General features: G+C 40.6%; 1 protein-coding gene across 1 annotated transcript; it reads left to right on the forward strand.

The window, feature by feature from the left end:
• The first annotated feature begins 19 nt into the window (after window positions 1-19).
• ubtd1b (ubiquitin domain containing 1b) lies at window positions 20-19,762 on the forward strand. Its single transcript, XM_060863819.1, has 3 exons — window positions 20-988; window positions 15,846-16,073; window positions 16,640-19,762. The coding sequence occupies exons 1-3, from the start codon at window positions 910-912 to the stop codon at window positions 17,017-17,019; spliced, it is 687 nt and encodes a 228-aa protein (XP_060719802.1). The 5' UTR covers window positions 20-909; the 3' UTR covers window positions 17,020-19,762.
• Window positions 19,763-21,260: the final 1,498 nt, after the last annotated feature.

Genomic DNA, 21,260 nt, shown 5'->3' on the forward strand with positions numbered 1-21,260 from the left:
CGCATGCGCAGAAGGGGGCTAAAAAAAGCAGCTGAACCTGGCGATCAGGAGGAATAACTGAGTACAGAAGAAGTGGAATTCGTGCATATACCGACCCGTGTTGGCTTTGTGGCGGATTAACGAGTCGATTCGGAGCTCTGTGTTGCTGTTTACTGCCTCTGAGCGCTTAGAGACGCTAAAGCGAGCTTGTTGTTCAGACACAAACAGGTCTCGCGCACACAAGTGGAGATCCAGTGAAGTAACTAGTCGTTAACGAGTCGTTAACTAGTCGTTAACTATTCATAGAACCTGTAATTCTCATCACTTAGATTGTGCAGCTAACTAACTACTCGGTTAGAAACAAGCTGTGTCGCGAGATTAGCGTACAACTCGATGAAGAGATGAGGAAAGCTAGGCTAAACTTTCAGTAACTTTGTACCGAAACATCATTTAGCATCGATGCTAATTGTACAAGCTGCTCCAACGGAAACCGTGCGCGAGACTCGAGCTGAACATCTGAAAACAATAACAATGGTTTAATACACAGAGTCGGTTTCCCCGGATGCCAACACGACACAATCGTTGAACTTTACTTCTCCACTCAGCCTGCGAGAAGCTCGTGGATCATATTCTCGGTGTCCACTTGCATGGTATCAGCTTTTAAAAGTCGATCCACGAGCAAGTAAACAACGGGCGAAGCCACTGACGCTCTCTTCGTTCACGCTGATGCGTTCTGAACCGAATCGTGACATCAGAATCAGAATTAGAATCAGGTTTATTGGCTAAGCGTGTTGATACACACAAGGAATTTGGTTCCAACCGTTTGTGACTCTGAAAAGACATCTTATAAAGGACATCCTACGCAAAAGGTATCTCAAGGTTTTTAAGTTGTATCCAGAAAGCAATGTTGCTGTTGTTGAACTGAGCACCATGGGAGGATGTGTGGGGAGAGAGCGCCCGGAGTCCCGAGGCTCAACCCGCCGAGGTAGGGGCCAGAGAAAGCGTGGAGGTAAGATTTCTGCTTAGCTAAAGGTTTTATTTTGTTGTTTTACTTCTTATACAGCTAACTTAGAATTTAAGTAAAACGTCTTTGTTTTGTTTTTGTTGTTTAAAAATGGAAAAGTATATAAAGTTGCTGAGAAAACTTATGTGGAAATCTAGTTCCTGCCCTTAAAGGTAGGGTCTCCGTTGTTTGAAAGCCAATGTTGACATTTGCAATCACCAAAACAAACACGCCCCTAACCCAAATGGGTCCCACCCTGTATTGATAGCTCTGCCCACACATACATACGTAACCCAGGCAACTAATGGAAAGAAATATCTTTATCATAGCTGAAGGGAAGAACAATACGATTGCAGATAAACAAACAAGCAAAAATGACACACAAGCATAAGCATGCAAAGGACGGCATATATTAGTTCTGTGAAACAAAGCAAAACCAATGTTACTCACCTATAGAGAAGGAAAAAAGCAACCTCGGTGTCTTAAGTAAAGTTGGCCGCATATTCAAAGATTGGAGTTTCCCGAGTCAATAACTCCTGAGCTAAACGCTGTTACTAGCAAAATGTGGTTATAGCTGCCTCTCTACATTACTACGATAGAAAAGAGGTGTTATTTGTGTAGTAACAGCATATAGCTCAGGAGTTATTGACTCGGGAAACTCCAATCTGTGAATATGCGGCCAACTTCCTGCTCCTTCAGTTCTCTCCAGCGCTGGAAAGCTGATCCTATATTAACACGGGTCCTACTTCTTGCCTTATCGTAAGAGCTGACTTTAAGTACTGTAGATATTAAACATTCCTTGGAGTTAAACCACAATTGTCTAAGACAGCGTGAGTAAATTTGTCAAAGGAGACAAAAACAGTTGCTGTTTTTTGGAAAAGAATGGGGAAAACATGGCAACACTAACATGGCAGATGTTAATTAGTCGGTAACCAGTCTTTAAGCCACAGAACCTGTAATTCTAATCACTTAGTTTGTGTAACTAATTAACTACTCGGTTAGAAACAAGCTGTGTCGCAGTATTCAGATTGCATTCATACTGCATGCAGCTATCGGGGTCAGTACATGCTGAATTAAGTAGGAAGACACACATCGTTTTTATTTGTTTTAAAAAACCCAACTAATCTTACCTACTGCACCATTAGGACAGATGCTGAAGCACATTACAGGATGTATATCACCTTTAGAGCTCTTTACTTTCCACAGGTATATCATTGTAACATGAAACTGAGTTAAAGGAACGTTCCACCCATAAATATGTCTATAGCGAATTATCCGTGACGTGTTTAGTGATGGCGGTGCTGTATTTGTGTTATTCTCGTGAGAAGTTGTGTTGTGTGCCGCTCCAGTGTTCTGGGGACGTTATTGCTAGTGCAGTTACAGGAGGGGAAATATACTGGTAACAGCCAGGATTTTGTTTGATGGCTTCTAACGCAACAGAGTGGGTGTGTCTTGTTCAGATTCAGAATCAGAATCAGGTTTATTGGCCAAGTGTGTTGACACACAATGAATTTGGTTCCAGCTGTTTGTGACTCTCAAAAGTACAGACATAAATAACACTATACTATACAAGATAATACAGACTATACAAGACAATGCAGATGTGATCCAATAGACATTGAGTTAAATATGGATACAGGATATATGACTGATCAGTTATATACATAAAGTGTGAGAAGTGCATGGTGCAAATAACAATATTGTGCAATATTATGCGTTTTGTACAATATATAGCAGCAGTAGTGTGTGTAATATATACAGATGATGTGATGACTGACAGTTCTGATAATGCAGTACTTATAGATATGAAGCAGGGAATATAATTATGCTGAGTTGTTAATGAGGGTGATTGCCTGGGGAAAGAAACTGTTCCTGTGACTGGTAGTCTTAGTCAGCAAAGTTCTGTAGCGCCTGCCCTGAAGGGAGGAGCTGAAAGAGGTTGTGTCCAGGGTGCAAAGGGTCAGTGTTTTACTAGCAATCTAACACAGAATTAGTGCAGATGACGAATACTGGACTCAGATTCCCAGAATCCAATGCATCTATATGACACAGAAGTGTCAAATCACAGGAAAAGCCCAGCTAGTTGGTGATCGAGATGAGAAGCATGATGGTATTGTTAAGCATGAAAGTAAGGTTAAAGGACCTAAAGTGCTGCTGCATTTCTCTGTTCAGGTAGAGAGGGAGTGAGAGCTAAATGACACAGCACCACATTATTATAAAGTAGTCAAATGGGTGATCATCAGAATCAGAATCAGGTTTATTGGCCAAGTGTGTTGACACACACACAAGGAATTTGGTTCCAGCTGTTTGTGACTCTCAAAAGTACAGACACAAATAACACTATACTATACAAGATAATACAGACTATACAAGACAAGGCAGATGTGATATACAGATATGTGGGTAATCTGAAGCAAAAATGTTGATGAAAGAAGTTTAAGCTAAAAACAGTTACCTCAGAATTTCTTTAGAAAATGAATCTTAGAGGTCACAGTGTTGCTTGTGTTAGTTATGAAGGTTTAATATATAACTTACTGGAATGGGCTACAGAGCCACTTAGACCCCGATCAGTATTAAGCACTTACTGGAGATTAATGTACAGTGTGTTTAGGGTTTTTGTTTTAACTACAAGAGCATACAGGAGAGTATGAAATGTGAGGTATTTGATCTCTCAACCTTCCTGGCAATGAAACAGAACCTTTAGCTGCAGCCTTGTGTTGGAGTGAGTCATCTGGCTAAAAAGTACTGTAGTTAAAAGGCATCTGTTGAAGCGCTGAAACAATCATAAAACATGTTTGTATACAAACAGTACTCTTTCCATGTCCTATGAAAGTCAAGTTTGTTGTCATGTGTGTCTAAGCTGGAAGTGTAATGAAGCCATTCAGCTCTGTTAGGTGCAGATTAACAGAATCACAGAAGCAGACTGGAAGTTCAAGCAGCATTAAGAACAATAGAGCTCATACTGAAAACAAGAGCATGTGGGATACAGTAACAGGACTGCGGTGTACCAGTTGAAGTGCAGTGCACTCTGATATTATTGATGTGGAGTCAAATTTACACTGTAGAAATACCTCCATTGCTCTTTATATAATTCAGAACCTGATGTTCACCTTTACCATGACATTTTGAGTCTTTCACCCTGTCTGAATTAGCATTACTTTCTGCGTTGTTTCTCTAAAGATTCTGCATTTATTACATGTACCTGGGTGGACAGAGCTGCAGTGTTTGAGTCGTTTATACAAATGTTGAATTAATATTCACCCTTCCTGGTGTAGCGTCAGGGCGAGCTGTAGAGACATGTCACTCCTCACATGCTGAAGATCTCAGAGCCGTGTTTGGTCTCCAAGCCTCACTTAAAGATCACACAGCCATCTGGGAAAACGAGAAGACTTTCAGATGTTTATCATTTCATGCCTGCAATTATTCTGAAAGTGTTTGTGTTGCGTTTATCTTCTTGTACACCACTCTTGATCCCACTCGCTCTTTTTTTTTTGTTTTTTTTTCCCCTGAAGGAAAGACACTGTTCATTCATTTGTGTGGACGTGAGCAAGAATATTTTTGGTGTCAAATGACATATAGTTCACCTCCATGTTCCTGAGGATGTAAACTATAAACATCGTCTAACGCTTATTTGTAGCTCAGTTCTGATTCTACAGACGTACGTGTACGTACAGGGACGTTTCTGTATCAGAATTAATAAGTTGACTTATTGACATGCACCAGAATGGTATAGTGTTCAGTTATATTCACACAAGTGCGTTAGGATTTTATCAACACAATATTTTTTATTATTACCATCATTAAAACCCGTAGCATTCTTGCTTGTTTTAAATGATACTTGACTCAGAAGTACATGTGTGGGTGATGTGTGAGGAGATTGTTTCCTGGTACAGAAACAGTAACATACACCAATAAACACTTATGCAGAAATGTTGCCAGCTCAGAATGGTGATCACCACATGGTACTTTATTTGTTCATGTTTTTAGAAAGCGACTCAACTACCTGAATTTGTTCCATATTTACTTTGGAGTGCACTATTTTTCTGCTGCAGCCATTTTGTAGATTTTTGTTGGACTTCTCAGCAGACCGAGTTAAACTCCATGAACAACGTGCTGTTTTATTGTTATTGCACCGTAAATACTTTTGCACTCAGTGTCACATTGCTTTACTTGTCAGAATAGATAGCGTGCTCTATATAAATGTGTTGCGTTGCATTTAAAACAGACGTTCATCTGTTGTCTTGTAGTTTCGGTTGCTTGCTCATTAATAAGGTTTAAATGGTTTATTTAACGTCGAGTCACGGCGACGTGTCAGCCGAGCGCTCCCAGTGTATTCGGGATTTGTCTGAACTCAGAGCGGCATCAGAACGTGCAGTCGCATCAAATTCCATCAAGGCCTACATAAACAGCCGACATGGCTGAAATTTGACTACGGCTCATGTACAACTCAGTTACCTGTTACTGCTTAACCGTGCTTGGTGGGTTTATAGATATAAATGAGATGTGATTGCTTTGCTCTCTTGTTATCAGCAAAGACGACCGTCTTCGAGATTTTAAAAACACAATCCTATTTATATCATATTGTAAAATATCCTCACCTGAGTGCAATTGATGCTGCACAAGTTCCTGTTTAACCAACCAAAGTTCCTGTTTTACTCATTCAGCAGTCTGCTTAGCCACAGTGCTGTCTAGTGCTCTGTTTGGTCCCTTTGTAATAAATACGCTGCCATGTCCAGCCCCGCACCTCAGTCCACCGGTCAACGACACCTGGTCTGTCTAGTCAGTGAACGAGTGAGGGCGTGACTTGTGAGTTTTCTTTCGTCCAACACTAAAACACCAATAAGGTTTTCAGGTTTATCAGAAAACAAAATCGCTGCCTTAATTCAAAATGCTGCATTTTTTGATGGTTGATTTAGCATGGATGGAAAGTTGGAACTGAATAAGGACGCGGTTTCATATCTTCCAGTATGGACTAGGCGAAATCTATGACAAGACGGTACATGTAAAAGATTTAAAAACTGAATTGCAGGGTAGGAGTGCTGGGTCTCTTTCAGCTGTTACTGACAGCAAATTGAAACCACAGCTTCTCAGTGAATAAGCATAAACAACATATGTGCATCTTGGATACATCAGCAGACATAGCTAGCTAATGAAGTTTTATTGCCGCCTATTAGCAATTAGTAGTTCGTCCATTCAATAAACCTGGATACGCTCAGCTGTGCCCAAAGGCAGGGCATATGCTTATGGATGTTGTGATACAGAAAACCTCCAACTGCCAACACCCAGTGGATGATTATCTTCATTTACAGTGTGTGTATGCAGCTTGTTTTGGACCCAAGATAAGACAATCAATTTTGAAAGACTTGACATGTGTCTATTACAGAGGGAGTATGTGATCTATCTTCACAATGCTTACTTCCTTCCCTTCTCTGACTGAAGTGAAGTCTGGGGAAATGGTATGGTGTGGAGTTCCTGTGTCGTGAAGAACAATCTGTGTGTGGTTTGGTGAACTGAGCAGGTTCAGTGGAAGTGCACAATACAGGAAGAGACACCTGAGATCAGGGATTCGCAAGCATTCAGTCGGCCTGTTGTGCTCATGTCGGCGTCTCGGTGCTCACAGGTTTTATTGGATTCTAAGGCCAGTTTCAGTCTAAGATTTTAGCAGGACCAATAAAACTGAATTCATGTTCATTTACATTTGACCATTTAAAAAACCTGCAGCTCAGACATGTGTTGTTTTTTTTAATGCCCATTGAGGAAGTCATTAACCTGTTTATGCTGTCCGTGCCTTCTGCCCGACTTTCTCATTAGCAGGATATCTCAAGAACACATTGTTGTTTGTTTTGTGACTTTATTATTGAGTTACAATCAGAATCAGCAGATTACAAACTGATTAGATTTTGTAATTGATCCAAAGCAGGATCAACAACTTTCTTCCTGTTTGAAGGTTTCATTTCTAACATGGTCAGTGTTATTTCCATATGACAGTGCATGTCTTGCACTGTAATGCATGTAACATGAAGGTTAATATTAACATGCTGCTTCTAATACGTTATTGTTTTTAAACTAACAGCATATACACAAGGATTAATATGGAGGACACTCCACATAATCTAATATTAATTATAAACAGATTTAACAAATAAAAAAATTTATAAATGCATAATCATTGATGTGATAGGACATTCGGAGACGGAGACAGGCATACAGACAGATTCGGAGACGGAGACAGGCATACAGACACATTCGGAGACGGAGACAGGCATACAGACAGATTCGGAGACGGAGACAGGCATACAGACACATTCGGAGACGGAGACAGGCATACAGACACATTCGGAGACGGAGACAGGCATACAGACACATTCGGAGACGGAGACAGGCATACAGACACATTCGGAGACGGAGACAGGCATACAGACACATTCGGAGACGGAGACAGGCATACAGACACATTCGGAGACGGAGACAGGCATACAGACAGATTCGGAGACGGAGACAGGCATACAGACAGATTCGGAGACGGAGACAGGCATACAGACAGATTCGGAGACGGAGACAGGCATACAGACAGATACGGAGACGGAGACAGGCATACAGACAGACATGGAGACAGGCATACAGACAGATTCAGAGACTGAGACAGGCATACAGACAGATTTGGAGATGGAGACAGGCATACAGATGGATTCAGAGATGGAGACAGGCATACAAACGGATTCGGAGACGGAGACAGACGGACAAACAGACAGATTCGGAGACAGACATACAGACTTAAAGCGTAAGTAAAAGAATATAACACACTTTGTTTTGTTCTACAAAAACAACACACTGTCCCTTACCTAGAATATCTGAAAACCAGAGAAAACATTAAAATGGCCCAGGATCAGCTCTACATATTTACTCTGCTAAAACCCATATATTAAACTCTACCCGGACCTGAATATACAAGCAATCTGTAAATGCCCTCTATGCCCTTCCATGGTAATCTCTAATACGGTGTTTAAGATTAGAGGAGCAGAGCAGAGCACATTGTTTCAGTTAGTCACAACACCTGGTCTGTTAAATCTGTTCCTGAGAGCCTTTTAGGACATGTTGGAGTTCTTTGTTCAACATGCACAGATCTTTACAGTGGCCAGTGACAATGTGCTTATTTGTCTACCTTTTCTTCCTCTTTCATGACAATGAGTCATTCTATATCTATCACCTGGAGGAAGGTTCCTGATATATCGCCACGACCTGCACTGTTTCCTCTCGTAGGGCTTCGTGGTTTTGGCAGGTCCACGTTAACAATGTCTTTCACCTCCTGTTGTGCAGCAGTGCGAAACCAGGCAGCAGGGCAAATCCTGATTACGTGGCTGCACCTAAGCCGCCCACACTATAAATAATTTGTTTGGTTGAAAGGTGACCTTTAAAAAACGTTTCTTATGGCTGGTTGTTCGTTCTTTGGCCACAAAACATCATTGCATCTTTACACACACACACACACACTCATCCAAGTGTTCTTTATATTTTATTTCATGACATCAATGCAGTTTGTGTCTGGTCTGATGTGCTGCTTATCAGCTGCTACACATGGATGAGAGGTTTTTGTTAACGAGAACCAGGTGAAATATGTTGTGTTCCGTGCCCCATGAACAGAAAGCAGGCATATTCTATGTGTGCATAACATGGCAGACGGAAACTGTGGTTTGAGCGCGTCTGCTGACATAACCTTGTTTTCCACACGTCGTGTAGTATCACAGTGAAACTGGTCTCGCAGCTGGGGTTGAGGGTGGAATCAGTGGAACATGACATTATCGGTAAATGGTTTTCTTCCTGCTTAATCCCTTGCGGTGTTCTTGCAAAATGAATCGTTTCAAAGTGGAGGATGATTCTTTACAGACTGCAGATGGGTCAGACTGAAATTTAAGTACCGTCTGACTAGCAATATGATGTTTTGTTCCTCTGTATGCTTAAGACTCGTCTTACGTCTTATAGAGCTACTTCCCACAGTTCTCTTAAGTGGTGCTGGTTCGGTCCAAAGTTTTGGGAATATCCCATCAGCATTTTTAAATCACTCAAGAAAACAATTACAGAAAAAAATGAAAGCAATAACTGTGTATGTGTTTATATGTCCAGTAGAAAGGTTCTCATTTCTTCCTCTTCACAGCACACACACATTCCACGCCCTCTACCCCATGTGTTTTTCTCCGACATACCTGACCGTAGTCAACGTCCACGGTCTTTGGGTAAGCAGTTCATATGTCTCATAAGCTAGACTGTTTTTGTCTGGACGACTGATTTTGCAGGAGATTATATTATCTTACTCACCATCGTGGTGGCGTTAACGTGTTGTGCCATTGTTGACTCAAAATAAGGGTTCTGTTGTGGTTGGCTGTGAATGTCAGCTTTATAGCGCTTTATGCGTTATTGCGAGTGTAATTGCTTTCGCAGGCCGTATTTTATCCTAATCGCGCAGTTAAAGTGGGAGCGTCCATAACTTGCTCAAATAAACAACTGGAATTCATGACATTCATGAACGCATGATATGCCATGTGCTGGTCTTCTTCCTGTGTTTTCATTCTACACTGCTTATTGTGAGTCCCAGGTATAGCGCCACCAACAGGCCCCAGGAAGTGTGTCAGTCACAAAGGTGGATTTTTTGTCAGCTTCATGCAGTAAACTTTTAAATACTCCTCCTAGGGGATTCATGCAATTGAGACCAGACTTGGCCAACATGGTGCAGAGATATTGCAGATGCGAAATTGCGAACGGATTTTTGATATCTCAAACACTGTTCTCATAGTAACGTGTCAAACTTTACTTTCTTTTTCAGGCATATTTAAGTCTTTTGGCGTGCTTAGATTAACTTGAAATTTGACACATACATCACATTTGTCGGCTGTTAAGTGTGGACAAAAAGGTCAGACAAAGGTGTGTCTCTTAAGTGGCTCACTAGCGCCCCCGTTTGTCTAAAATGTGGGGTTTCATTTACCTACAGTCCCCAAATGGGTCAGTAACAACATAAAATAGTCCACTGATATTTACCCACTTGATGCACTTGCCCACCGTGCATTGTTTTCTGGAAGGCACCGTATAGCGATGAACAAACGTGCGAAGGCCCGTCATCGCTGCTTGCAGCTATATTTTTTATTTTTTTTTTCCCACACATTGGCCAATTGGGGTCCCTTAACATGCTCGAAAACTCTTGAAATTTTGAACACATGTCAGAGTCGCGCGACACTAGGATTGGACAAAGGATGGAATACGGGCGTGGCAGGGGGGCTCTGTAGCGCCCCCTGTAATGCAAAAACAAACATTGGTGCACAGATCGGGCAATTATGTACGCACATGTACGAGAGTTGGTACACATATAGATCTCATCGACCCGAACAACTTTCGCGCTCTAAACTATGAGCTCTGCCCAACAGGAAGTCGGCCATTTTGGATTGTTTTATAAGTGCATACGGTGAACTTTTAAATACTCCTCCTAGGGAATTCATGCGATTGACATCAAACGTTGTGAACATGATGCCGAGACATTGCACTTGCTAAATTGCGAAGGGATTTTTGATATCTCGAACGGTGCTGCCATGGCGAGGCGACAAAGTTATGGCGAATTCAGAGAAACAGGAAGTGTCTAATATCTAAAGCAAAAAATGTGTTATTGGCATGACACGCGGTGTGTACGTTCGGCCAAGGATTCCGATCGCATCGATGTGCCTATTGTGAATCTCGGACATAGCGCCACCAGCAGGCACCAGGAAGTGTGTCAGTCACAACAGTTGCATGTGGTGAACTTTTAAATATTCCTCCTAGGGAATTCATGCGATTGACATCAAACGTTGTGAACATGATGCCGAGACACTGCACTTGCTAAATTGCGAAGGGATTTTTGATATCTCGAACGGTGCTGCCATGGTGAGGCGACAAAGTTATGGCGAATTCAGAGAAACAGAAAGTGTCTAATATCTAAAGCAAAAAATGTCTTATTGTGATGACACGTGGTGCGAGGTGTGTATCCAAGGATTCCGATCGCATCGATGTGCTTATTGTGAGTCCCGGGTATAGCGCCACCAACAGGCCCCATTTATCTGTTGAGAATACAAAAATAAGTGAAATGTTTGACAGCTCAGATCCTTTGTGCCTTATGCTTTGTCTCTCAAGTTGTAACGTGATCTGCTCTCTTCACACTATTGTCATTATTATATAATATTAGAGGGCACTGCAGCTGGAATAACTTGTGTATTCATTCTGTTGAAATGTGTAATGATTTGTATTTAACAGAGAAGTCATTACAGAGCAAGACTTCCTTATTATGTGTTTATTGTGCAAAGGAGTATTTGATATCAGCTGTAATGGAATTTCCTCTAACACTCATAAAAAGCTACTTTAACTGCTCTTTTACAATGACAGGCCGGAGTCACTGTCGTTTCTGTTCTACTGTAATGAACTTTAATCATTTATGTCAAATTTTGTACTGAAGTCGGACAGTAGCGTCTTGCGTCAAGCAAACCTGAGGACAGTAACTAGTGGCATTAGCAATAAGCTAGCTGGTGATTTTATCATCTGTTTGTTATCCGATCTAAATCCAATACCGCTATAAACTAATTAAAAAGTCTAGAGGTTTATGCTGTGGTCACTCCATAAACGGGTAAAGATTTGGTAGTTAAGCAGAAATTCAGGGTGTTTTCTCTGGCTTGTGGCACACGGAGGTACAGAGCTAAAATATGTACGTTTACCTCAAACAGCGCAGTCCTGAAGGAATATCACATGAACGTTTAATACACACGTCCTTTCACCAGCTCAACGACAATGTTGTTTTTAGTCTTAGAATACAGTATCCATGAATACACCGTTGCTGTCAGAAATGAATCAACACCTTTTAATATCTGATTGGAGCGTTCATCATCGCTGCGGTATAAACGCCACACAGCCGCGTTACAGCATCGTGAAGGAAACGAACCATAATATCTGCAGTGCACCACATTAGGGCATCAAGGCAGGATACACCCTGGACGGAGTGCCAACCCATCGCAGGGCACACACACTCTCATTCACTCACGCAATCACACACTACGGACAATTTTCCAGAGATGCCAATCAACCTACCATGCATGTCTTTGGACCGGGGGAGGAAACCGGAGTACCCGGAGGAAACCCCCGAGGCACGGGGAGAACATGCAAACTCCACACACACAAGGTGGAGGCGGGAATCGAACCCCCAATCCTGGAGGTGTGAGGCGAATGTGCTAACCACTAAGCAACCGTGCCCCCCTACTCCGTTCAATTCAGTTTATTCGTATACACTTTCCACATTGTCACTAAGCAGTTTTAAGCCTTTTATCCCTAATGAGCAAGCTGGAGGTGATGGTGATGAGGAAAAACTCCCTGAGATGATATGAGGAAGAAACCTTGAGAGGAACCAGACTGAGAAGGGAATCTCATCCTCATTTGGGTGACACTCTACAGAAAATAGTGTAAATGTAAATAATGTCCTTTCTACAACAGTTTATAGTTGAGTGGAATTAAGCAACCAAGAGCTCATGAGGAACTAACAGACCAGCTCAGATTCTGAGTTCACCACAGACCCCACACTAATTCCTTCCTGCTGACGTCTTTAAAAGTGCAACTAACAACACAAAACGATATAAAACACGTTTACTTTTTATTCGATTTGATTTTGTAAACATTGTAGAGAAAATGTTGTAGTATCATGGTAATAGAAATGCAGGGCCAGACAGTATTGGGAGGTGTATAGTCTAGTCAAGCAGAATGACAAGCAATCCATTTCTTTTTAAGCTAAAGTGAGTATGTTGTGACATTTCATTAAGATAAAGAAGACATAAAAAAAGTGAATATGTTTTTCATGAACTGTTGTTGCAGTTAATGCGTAATACAATCGTAATAGAAAGTCACTGTCTATGCTGTGTTAGGGCTTTTGGGTCAGAACTGCTGGGTAATTTGTAGAGATGAGACGGATACTCGGCTGAAACGAGTATCCGGTACGGATAAAGCACTTCTGCCGAGTACGAGTATTATACGAGTAATACGAGTCAATATCTGTGCTCGGATTGAATGAAAATCATCATTGGGTAGCTGATTGTGTCAGTGTTCTGTGATAGGCTAGTCACAGCGCCCCTCCCCTACAGTGATAGGCTAGTCACAGCGCCCCTCCCCTACAGTGATAGGCTAGTCACAGCGCCCCTCCCCTACACACATACAGATGTATTGTGTTGCTGTGTCTCGCTCTGCTTACTCACAGTCACACACAGAACAGCTCTCTGTCTCTCCCTCAGTCACTCGGGTTCGCGGGTCTTTTCCGTTAACGTTTAGGGTTTCTTCAGCTTGTTACTTCGGGTTGTAACGTTAATAATACGTACTTACTAACCAGTAGAGTTCTGGTAAACGTGGGTTCGTTCAGACGTGGTGCTTGCTTGGTAGAATGCGACTCGCATTGCGTCTCTGCCTGTCGGAGATTTTTTTTCTTTTTTAAACCTTCAGCTGTCTCTAACCAGTAACCAGACACTGTGTGTCTGACACGTTTTTGCTGTATTTCATAAAAACATAAAGGTAGTAAGCTAGTATTATAAATATTACAAATTAATTATTAAGCTACACACACACACACACACACACACACACACACACACACACACACACACACACACACACCTGGTGTGGAAATAAAAAAATAAAAAAGAACCAAAAAAATTAAAAAAATCACACTGATCATAAAAAAATTTAAAGTTAAAAAAGAAAGTTATGTTGTTCATTACATTTTACTTCATGATTGCACTGCATTGTTTTGTTTTCGTTGTTGCAAAACTTGTTCTGTAATATAGTTCGTTTGCTATCGTGATCAAAACCATTGATCTGAAGCTCAATCCTGATGCTGTCCTGTAAATATTTTTCTAATCAGCAATAAATATAACAATTTCTGATCAACCCATATCAACTGCATGCTTAAAATAACATACCGGTTAAAGCCCCGCCCATTTCAAGACAAGCCCAGCCTACTTCCGTGTTAGGCCCCACCCTCTCCGAGTACAGATACTGATACAGATAATTCATATGGTTAACAGATATAGATAATGCTGTACTCGCTCATCCCTAGTAATTTGACATTGCTCACTCACCACAGATGCTTTTAGTAACAGCTACAATGTTCATGCAATTATAAAATCAGGAAATCACAAGGCAGCAACATAAAATGTTAAATCATGTACATACTGTACATGTGATGAGATTCAGCTAAGCTTCTCATCAAACAAAAGATGACTAAGATTGTGGTATAGCAGCTGTTCTGGCCACAGTTTGAGTTCTTTCAGGAACTGCCAGTCTCGTGAGATTTTCATGCACAGAATGGTGTGAAGAACGAGCACAAAGCCACCTAGTAAGTGGGTGGAAGCACCTTGAGGTCTGGATGGTTAGTTGACAGGAACGTTTGGTAACTCAGATAATTACTCTTTGCCACCGCGGTGAACAGAAAAGCGTCTCAGAACGCACAACCCAATGAGCATTGAGGCGGATGGATTACAGCAGCAGAAGATAGAATATGGGATATGTAGCAACGAGGTTGGTGACTAATGACTCAGCACCGACCTTCTTGCAAAGTGTTGCTCAATAAGTACTTTGCAGGAACTCTTAATGATTTCTCATAAAGAAACTAAGTTTTTATTTTTTTCATTAAAAATATGCATAGTGGATGTGGACGCATAGTGGTGCATAGTGGATGTGGACGGCTGAAGCTGGGTTATCTGCTCAGTAACAACATCAAACAAGGTGGTGAATAAGCAGCTTTTTTCTTCTGTAAATCTGCAAGTTGAACACATCGTAGATTATGATTTGAAATAGACGTAACCCCATATAGAAAGAAATCTGATTTTCAGTGGATTTCTGTGGTTGGTACTGAATAATACAAAGCCAAATTATAAAATGCAGACGCAACCTTGACCTTGTTTTAACGCACCACTACTACGGCTGCAGGCGAATGAAAAGCTCGTTACAGTGAAAGTGTAACTGTTGCACCTCTGGAAATACATCTGTATACATCCGACGTGCTACTTTAACAAACCACATGACTGGGATCAGGCTACTGCTGAGTGAATTCTCTACTGACATACTAATGTACAAGAAATGTAAGATAAACTGATTTTAAACTGAAATATGTTTTAGTTCATGAGCAAATTTTGTTCAGGCTTTTGTTTTGTTCCTCTCTCTGGAGGATTGGGAATGTTGGGAAGGGACTGAGCACTCTTGCTTGTTCATGTTTGCATTGCAAGTTTCCTTTCGTGTATAATCTGTATGTTATCTAGTTATTTGTATAATGTGTGTACTATGTGATTATAAATAAATAAATAAATAGTGGTGTGAAAGTGTTTGCCCCTTCCTGTTTTTAGTTTTTTTTTTTTTTTTTTTGAATGTTTGTCAAATTTTAATGTTTCAGATCATCAAACAAATTTAAATATTAGTTGAAAATAACACAAGTTAACACAACATGCAGTTTTTAAATGGATGTTTTTATTATTAAGGGAAAACAAAATCCAAAACAAAAAAGGTTTAGGTGACAAACACTTTTTCACACAGGGCCATGCAGGTTTGGATTTTGTTTTCCCTTAACAATAAAAATCTTCCTTTAAAAACTGCATGTTGTGTTTACTTTGACTTGTGTTAACTTGTGTTATCTTACCTGACTAATATTTCAATTTGTTTTATGATCTGAAACATGAAAGTGTGACAAACGTGCAAAAAAAGAAAAAATCAGAAAGGGGCCAACACTTTCACACCACTGTATGTGTATGTATATATATATGTTTCATAATATCTACTGTCTGTAATATAATATCTATCATTCTAATACATGTGTTGTCTTACACAGCCCGTAACGAACCTCTGAAGAAGGATAAGCCCAGGTGGAAGAGCGACTACCCCATGACAGAAGGCCAGCTGCGCAGCAAGAGGGACGAGTTCTGGGACACGGCACCGGCTTTTGAGGGCCGGAAGGAAATTTGGGACGCCTTAAAAGCGGCTGCCGTGGCCGTGGAATGCAACGATCATGAGCTAGCTCAGGCTATACTGGATGGAGCCAGCATCACACTACCACATGGTGAGGGAATCCAGATGGTTACAGAGAGTTAAGCCTTATCTGTTTTTTTTCTCTTTAATGTAGTTTTTAGTGAAGTTCATTCACTAGTAAACTTATAATTATGCTTACTTGAGTTACCTAACTGTACCCTGGAAGGGGAAATTTGCAGGTTGTAATGATTCAGCGATTTCAACCCTTTCAAGAGTCGCCAGCTAATGTTACACAAGTGAGAACTCTGATTTTGACGATTACCTTCTTTAACACTTACCTTCTTTAACACTTCTGTTAAAGTGTTGTACATTTATATTTAAAGAAGTACTTATTACTGTTCATTGTGAGCAACCTTGAATTGACGCAGATGGATGTTGAAATTTAAGTTCGGTTGTGTTTTCTTTGGTTTTTTACCTGTTAGAGGAAGGAAATTAGTTGAACACAGCATTATAATCTTTCATCACTATCACATGTAAGCAGCTGCGTTTCAATGCTAGGCTAAAATATGAATTTTAGAGTTCAGCCTGTTATACATCAGTGAACTGTGAAAATGTTTTGTGCAATCAAGATTTAATTTTCCATTTTTTTGCCTCTAGGATCCTTGACTGAGTGCTATGACGAGCTTGGCAATCGCTACCAGCTCCCTGTCTACTGCTTGGCCCCACCGGTCAATCTGATCACTGAGAGGAGTGAAGAGGATTCAATGCCAGAAAATTTAGACACACAAACAGCTCCCAAAAAAGAGTTTCAGCTCAAGGTGCGTCTCTCAACTGGCAAGGACGTACGTCTCAGTGCCAGCATGGCTGATCCTGTGGGCCTGCTGAAGAAGCAGCTGCAAGCACAGGAGGGCATCGAAGTGGCACGTCAACGCTGGTTCTTCTCTGGTAAATTACTCACAGACAAGACACGCCTTCAGGACACTAAGATCCAGAAAGACTTTGTTGTCCAAGTCATTGTGAACCAGGCCGACTATTAGTGAGGAAGTGAGGACCAAATAGGGCAGAAATCACGGGAAGCGTGGGGGCTGCTTTGTGCTTTTTTTTTTGTTAGTTTTTTTTTTTTTGTTCCTCTTTTTTCCTCTCATCAGGGAAATATAATATGAAAGAAATAGCCAGCATGTGGTGCCTTCTGTGCACTCTCAAGCATGTTTTTCACAAGCATGTTACACGCTGCTTTAACAATCAACTACAAAATGTCATTGTTTGGATTCTGACCATCACTGTACCTCGCTGGAGCCATACACTGGTTCTGTTTCATTTTTGACAGAGAAACCCAGTGAAAGTACTGTGACCTCACTCAGACAGTATCTTTTGAAACTTGCCTGGTGAGAAGTGATTGTTGAAATAGAGTGACATGTGGGTATTGATCAGAAAGAGTCGTGTTTATGCTTGCTTGAGCAAAGTGCCAATATCAGTGAGGCTTAAAAAAGCAAAAGCAAAAATCTTTTGACCCATGATTCTGGAAAGGCCTAAGAGGATTGTTTCAACCCATACCTCAGCACTCCTGCTCCAGATGATCTCTCAAGGCTTTTATTTCTTCTTTCAGTATACTTTTTTAAATAGAAAACAGGAACTCGAGCTTCATTTGCACACTTGCTTATATGTATGTATAAGCGCGGAGGTGTATTGTGCGCCCTTTTAAAGGAAGAAAGAATTATTCTTATATGCTGATTGTTCTTGAGGTGTGCCTTTGTTTGTGTCAGCTTAAAGGCCAGCGTCTTCAATATAAAATCTGGCTTTTTTTTTTAAAATAGTGGCTGGCCCCACAAATGTTGTCATTTCAACCTTGTAGCCCAATCAAATTCAGAGCGAAGGCACAATTTTACTATGCAATTTCTTTTTCAGTTCACAAAGTTGTTTTATTTTAATGTATGCTATGTGTAAAAGGAACAGGTTTATCAGATGATTTTACGTGATGTCCTAAAGGCCGTATTACATTTTCAAAAAAAGTGCATTCGTCGAGTTGCACAATTCCTGATGTGACCTTTATCTTTGCTGGTACAGTCTGGAGGATAAAATAAAATGACTGCATTTCAGACGCTCTGTTTTGGCTTTATCTCTACTAGATGTTGTCATTAGAGTCTAATGGAAATGAGCAGATAAGCTGTAGCCTAAAAAACCCAGCAGTGTCAGTGGCGGGGGTGGTGATCAGGTAGCAACAAAGCACCAGTGTCTTACCAAAAGCAAAACCCCAGCATTGATAAATCCCAGGGCAAATAAAAACACAGTTTGTTTATTTTTTTTTACTCCTCAGTCTGGTTACCTGTACTTTGTCCAGGGTAAATTTAAACTTTAAAATTAAATAGTACAATAAGCCATAACTTTGTAAATGATGTCCGTGAAAAGGCGCTCGCACTTGTTTTAGCTGGCCTTGGAGTGTCTTATTTTACTGTTTTACTGTTAGGCTCCTCCTCCATTTTAAAGTCACTGCATCCAAATGATCGTCAGTATAAAGACCTCATCCATAACATCGATCTTTATCTCAAATCACACAAACCTTGTGCTTTTACATTCGTTTATTAGGATTACACCAGATCATTCATCGGACAGAGTCTAATATTTCAGGGTCTGGCTCTTTGTTAGGCTTTTCTTTTTCCCACCAAATTAACCTAATGTGCAATACACTTCTCCTGTACTATGACAGAACAGTTACTGCCTAATGGGTAAGGCACTGCCCTATCCTGCCGAATCATAGCTTCATCATTGTCCTGTTATCGTCCTTAATCCTGCTCAGTGTTTTGTTTTTGTTTGGAAGCGTTAAGAAGCTGCCCGAGACCGCTGTGTTGACTGTGACCTCTGCCGTTCAAACAGGTCTGATTGGTTCCTCACAGTAAGCAGAATACAAAACCCACATGTTATGACAACAGACCTGAAAGCTTGTTTTTTCCCCCCCAGCATTTTAGAACAGTGACTTTCTGTTATTACTAAGTAGCTGATCAAAAAAAAAACCCTGATGGCTGGATATTGTTTTGTACTGTTATTGGTAACTCTTCATAATTGTACATGGAACCACATTGATGTTCATGTTAAACATGAAATGTAAATGCGGTAGAAATCTGTGGGCTAATCAGAGAATGTCTTTGTAAAACGGTCCATGAAGGAAGTGTGTTGGACATGTGTACGCCTGTACTTTGATTATATTTTTAGCCTTAACGAATGCTGTTCATTATGCTAGACGATCTCTCATAAGCAGACTTGTTTAAGAATGCTGTAGAAGAAACAGACATGTTTCATCCTGCATCAATACTGCTCATGGTTGACAAATGATTGTATGGCCTGTGGGAGGATCGGTCTGTTTCTCCTGCTCTTCGACTGTTCCAAAATCTCCCTACAACATACGAGGTTGAACAAGCGCCACATTGTGACTGAAGAAAAACAGGAGTATCCATGGCTTTGGGTTGTGGCTCCTTCAGCTTTTCAGAGTGCTTTTGAAGAGCTAGCACGAAGACCTCCTTCCCTTTACAAGCATCCAAAACTATCCATAAGCCATCATTCTCTTCTGTAGCCTGCTGTTGTTTTGGGAAGGAGGGGAAGAGAAACTTGATTTGAACAATTGAAAGACTTTTATAAATCTCAGATGATTATCTGTATATTGAGAATCTGAAACATGGTAAATATGTGGTATAGAATGTTTACACGTATGCAGCCCTTTGTGATCATTTATAAGGCTTTTCTTCCTCACAGATATTTTAAGTATCAATAAAATCACTCAAAATACAACATATTTGTCTATTTTAATTGGTGCAAGAGCCATATGGGGATTGGTCTTACAAGAAAGACATCTTATAAAGCAGTTCAGATTTGACCTTGAGGCAAAACCTTGTGTTAGCAATTCTCAAGTTACCTGATGATGAATGAGTTTATTTGTCCTTAATCAGGGGCAATGCACAGAGAACATTAGTCTAAGAAAGAAGATATGTCATGTGCCAGGTTATAGCAAAAAAAATTGCTAATTTCCACCTGCAGTCCCTAGAGAGATGTTACAAGATGTTACCTTTCACTGCCATCTAGAGTTATCTAAGAAACAGTGCAGTAAGTGGGAACAGAAATGTGTGTGTGTGTGAGAGAGATTTAGTGTTGTTCAATAAACACAGTTTGCCCAGCATCAACTTCAGCACTCTGGAACATTCCTCAGCTCTGGAGATACAGTGGTGCCTCGAAGTTTGTGAACCATTTAGAATTGTGTATATTTCCGCTATACACATGACCCAAAACATCAGATTTTCACAATAGTCCCTATGAAACAAATCTGATTTAAAATATTATACTTGTTAAATTATTTATTGAGAAAAATGATCCAGTATTACATATCTGTGAGTGGCAAAAGTATGTGAATCTTTGCTTTCAGTATCTTTTGTGACCCCCTTTGTGCAGCAATAACTTCATGTACATGTTTGAGGTAACTGTTTATCAGTCCTGCACAAAGGCAAGGCGTTTGATCCCATTCCTCACTATTAAACAGCTTTAACGCTGGGATGTTTGTTAGTTTCTTTACATGAACTGCTTGCTTCAGGTCCTTCCACAACGTTTCTGTTGGATTAAGGTCAGAACTTGGCCTTTTCAAAATGTTAACCTGGTCCTGTCCTGGCCCAGATGCAGCAACACAGACCTAAACCATGATACTACCACCACCATGTTTCACAGATGGTATAAGGTTCTTATGCGCGAATGCAGTACTTCCCTTTTTCCAAACATAATACTTCTCATTTTAAACCAGAAGGTTCTATTTTGGACTGGACGTCCACAAATTATTTTTCCAATAGTCCTCTTTCTTGTCCACATGATATGTAGCAAACCTCAGATGGGCAGCAATGTTCTTTTTGGAGAGTATTGGCATTTTTCTTGCAATTCTGCCATGCACACCAAGGTTGTTCAGTGTTCTGGTGATGAACTCATGAACATTGTCATTAGCCAATGTAAAAGAGTCCTTAAGTTGCTTACAGGTTGCCCTGGGTTCCTTTGTGACCTCACAGACTAAAATAGCTTACTTTATTGAAAACAGATTGACTCTAATTTGGCCTTCAAATTAACTGCTAATCCTAGAGGTTCACATACTTTATCCACTCACATGTATGGACTATTGGAACATCTTCCTGAATAAATAAATGAGCAAGTTTTAAAGTGTATCTGATATGTTTGATTGGGTTCACTTTGGGGGTTTTTACACCTGGTCACTTCATGCGTTTTCTGTGAAAGACCAGGTAAATGCCCTCCGAAA

This window comes from Tachysurus vachellii, chromosome 2, assembly GCF_030014155.1.
Source record: "Tachysurus vachellii isolate PV-2020 chromosome 2, HZAU_Pvac_v1, whole genome shotgun sequence".
Taxonomy (NCBI): domain Eukaryota; kingdom Metazoa; phylum Chordata; class Actinopteri; order Siluriformes; family Bagridae; genus Tachysurus; species Tachysurus vachellii.

What these genes read in the sequence shown, in the direction of transcription:
- ubtd1b (XM_060863819.1), top strand. Translation starts at nt 910, where the DNA reads ATGGGAGGATGTGTGGGGAGAGAGCGCCCGGAGTCCCGAGGCTCAACC. An exon ending in GGGCCAGAGAAAGCGTGGAG is followed by an intron (nt 989 to 15,845) that starts GTAAGATTTCTG and finishes TGTCTTACACAG; the next exon opens with CCCGTAACGAACCTCTGAAG. An exon ending in CAGCATCACACTACCACATG is followed by an intron (nt 16,074 to 16,639) that starts GTGAGGGAATCC and finishes TTTTGCCTCTAG; the next exon opens with GATCCTTGACTGAGTGCTAT.